General features: G+C 29.8%; 1 protein-coding gene across 1 annotated transcript; it reads left to right on the top strand.

Moving 5' to 3' along the window:
• Positions 1-1152, top strand: LOC106872736 (chitin deacetylase 1). The gene has a single exon (XM_014919817.2). It carries the CDS (start codon positions 127-129, stop codon positions 1117-1119), a length of 993 nt encoding a protein of 330 aa, XP_014775303.1. The 5' UTR covers positions 1-126; the 3' UTR covers positions 1120-1152.
• Positions 1153-2206: the final 1054 nt, after the last annotated feature.

Below are 2206 nucleotides of genomic sequence, written 5' to 3'. Positions count from 1 at the left end.
CGGTTACTTCCGACTTCATAAATATATATAAAGTGATCAACATCGATACTGATCAAATCGCAGTAGACATCTTCAGATCAAGGAAGACATAAGCGTCACAGTCTGAATAAACAACAACAGAACAAAATGACTCGCTATTTATTATTTTTATTAATGGTTTCGACTGTCAAAGCAAATTGCCAACAAGAAGAAAATTGCTATTCCCCAAATTGCTACTGCAGCAACAAATGGTTTCCAAAAATGAACGTTACAGATATACCCCAGATGGTATACTTCGGGTTCGACGATGCAGTTAATAGCTTAGTTAGCAAATATTACGATGAAATATTCACCAGTAACCATTCTAATCCCAATGGCTGCCCAATCACGATGTCTCTTTATGTATCTGATCATTATACAAACTACAGATTAGTCAAAAAATACTATGATGCCGGTCATGAGATAGGTGTTCATAGTGTTACTCACACGAGAATAGATACTACTGAACTTATTTCAAAAGAGGCCAAACAACAAAGAGACAACCTAATTAAATATGCGGAAGTCAAGAAAGATGATATCGTTGGATGGCGAAGTCCATTTTTACTTTCAGCAGGTGATGATCAACCTCGAATATTAAACAATCTGGGATTTAAATATGATATAACACTTACTTACAGAGGACAGGATCATAATAAGTATGACATTATCTGGCCTTCTACATTAGACTTCCCTTGGCCCTATCGTTGTTTCTTAAACTGTCCGCGCAGCGCAGTTAAAGGATTCTGGCAAGTTCCTGTCATTCCTTTGTTTGATAAAAATAATAAGTATAAATGCACGTATGTTGACGGGTGTATACAGCCACCTTACAATGAAACGGAAGCTTTCGATTACCTTTGGAATAATTTCAATAACTATTATAAGAGTTCTCGTGCCCCATTCGGCCTCAATATGCATGCTGCATGGTTTGTTTATTCGGATTACAGAGTTTCAGCAGTGAACAAATTTTTAGAAAAAATTCTTGCTTTAAAAGATGTTTATGTAGTTAGTGTTAAACAAGTATTAGAATGGATGAAAAACCCCACGCCATTATCAAAACTCAAAGATTTCAAACCATGGTCTTGCGCCCATCCAAAATTATAAAAAAAAAAAAAAGCAAATTAAAGCACGTAGAAATGAACATTTCAAATTACATATTTTTTTTATTTTTCTCAGAGAAAACTGAATGTTTTTAAAAACGCTTGCGACCTCAAAACGATCACTCGGTTATTTCAGTTATATAGACTTTGTGCGTTGGAACCAGCAAGTTCAATACATTTATGTTTCAAAACTAATTGAACCTGTATGCGGTTCACTTGACTTACTCACATATGAATATATAAAACTATTTAAAGCAAATCTTGAAGAACTTCTTTAAAGGATATGCATTTTATATGTATCTTTTTCGATTAATAATTTATTGAAAAAAATATCTTGAAAATTTGAAGAAAAGAGACTTTGACGACAAAAAAGGAAGCAAAACCTAACTTGCAGTTTATTTGGTATTATTTATTTATGTCTAAAACATTTATAACCACAAAATACGAATGTAAATTAAGTATTTCCTATTTTATTCAATTGTAAATTAATGTAAATTAAAGATTTCTTTTTTATAAAGTCAATATTGTGTTATCAGTCGCTACTAATACTGCCATTATCATTTTATTTCAACAAAACTTTCTTCTTCCTGAAATTTTTATGGAATTTCAGTAAAAGGATACAACCACGAATTTGGACGGCATCAGTTAAACTATTCTATTTCTAAATCTAATGTCTTTTCTCTCAAATTCACCAACTTTTCATTATGATATTATGAAATTTTCTCATATATTTATAAAAGAAAATTCATGTACAGAGATATATACTTTGCTATTGTGTATAATTGTGTATACAAATATATATATGCTTATGCTTTTGTATATACAGTATATAAGTATATAAGTCTATGTACGTTTATGTTCTGTATATATATATATATATATATTTATATATATATATATATATATATGCAAATATAAATATATTAATGCTTACACTTTTGTAAATATACGTTAAAAAAGTATATGTATACTTATGTACTGTGTATATATGTGTATATAAATATATCTATGCTTGTGATCTGTGTATATAAATATATTTATGCTTATATTTTGTGTATATATACGAATATCAAATATATGTACACATATGC

Source organism: Octopus bimaculoides, chromosome 2, assembly GCF_001194135.2.
Source record: "Octopus bimaculoides isolate UCB-OBI-ISO-001 chromosome 2, ASM119413v2, whole genome shotgun sequence".
Classification (NCBI taxonomy): domain Eukaryota; kingdom Metazoa; phylum Mollusca; class Cephalopoda; order Octopoda; family Octopodidae; genus Octopus; species Octopus bimaculoides.
Note: the sequence above shows the minus strand (reverse complement) of the source record. Positions and strands in the feature narration are given on the sequence as shown.

What these genes read in the sequence shown, in the direction of transcription:
- LOC106872736 (XM_014919817.2), top strand. Translation starts at nt 127, where the DNA reads ATGACTCGCTATTTATTATTTTTATTAATGGTTTCGACTGTCAAAGCA.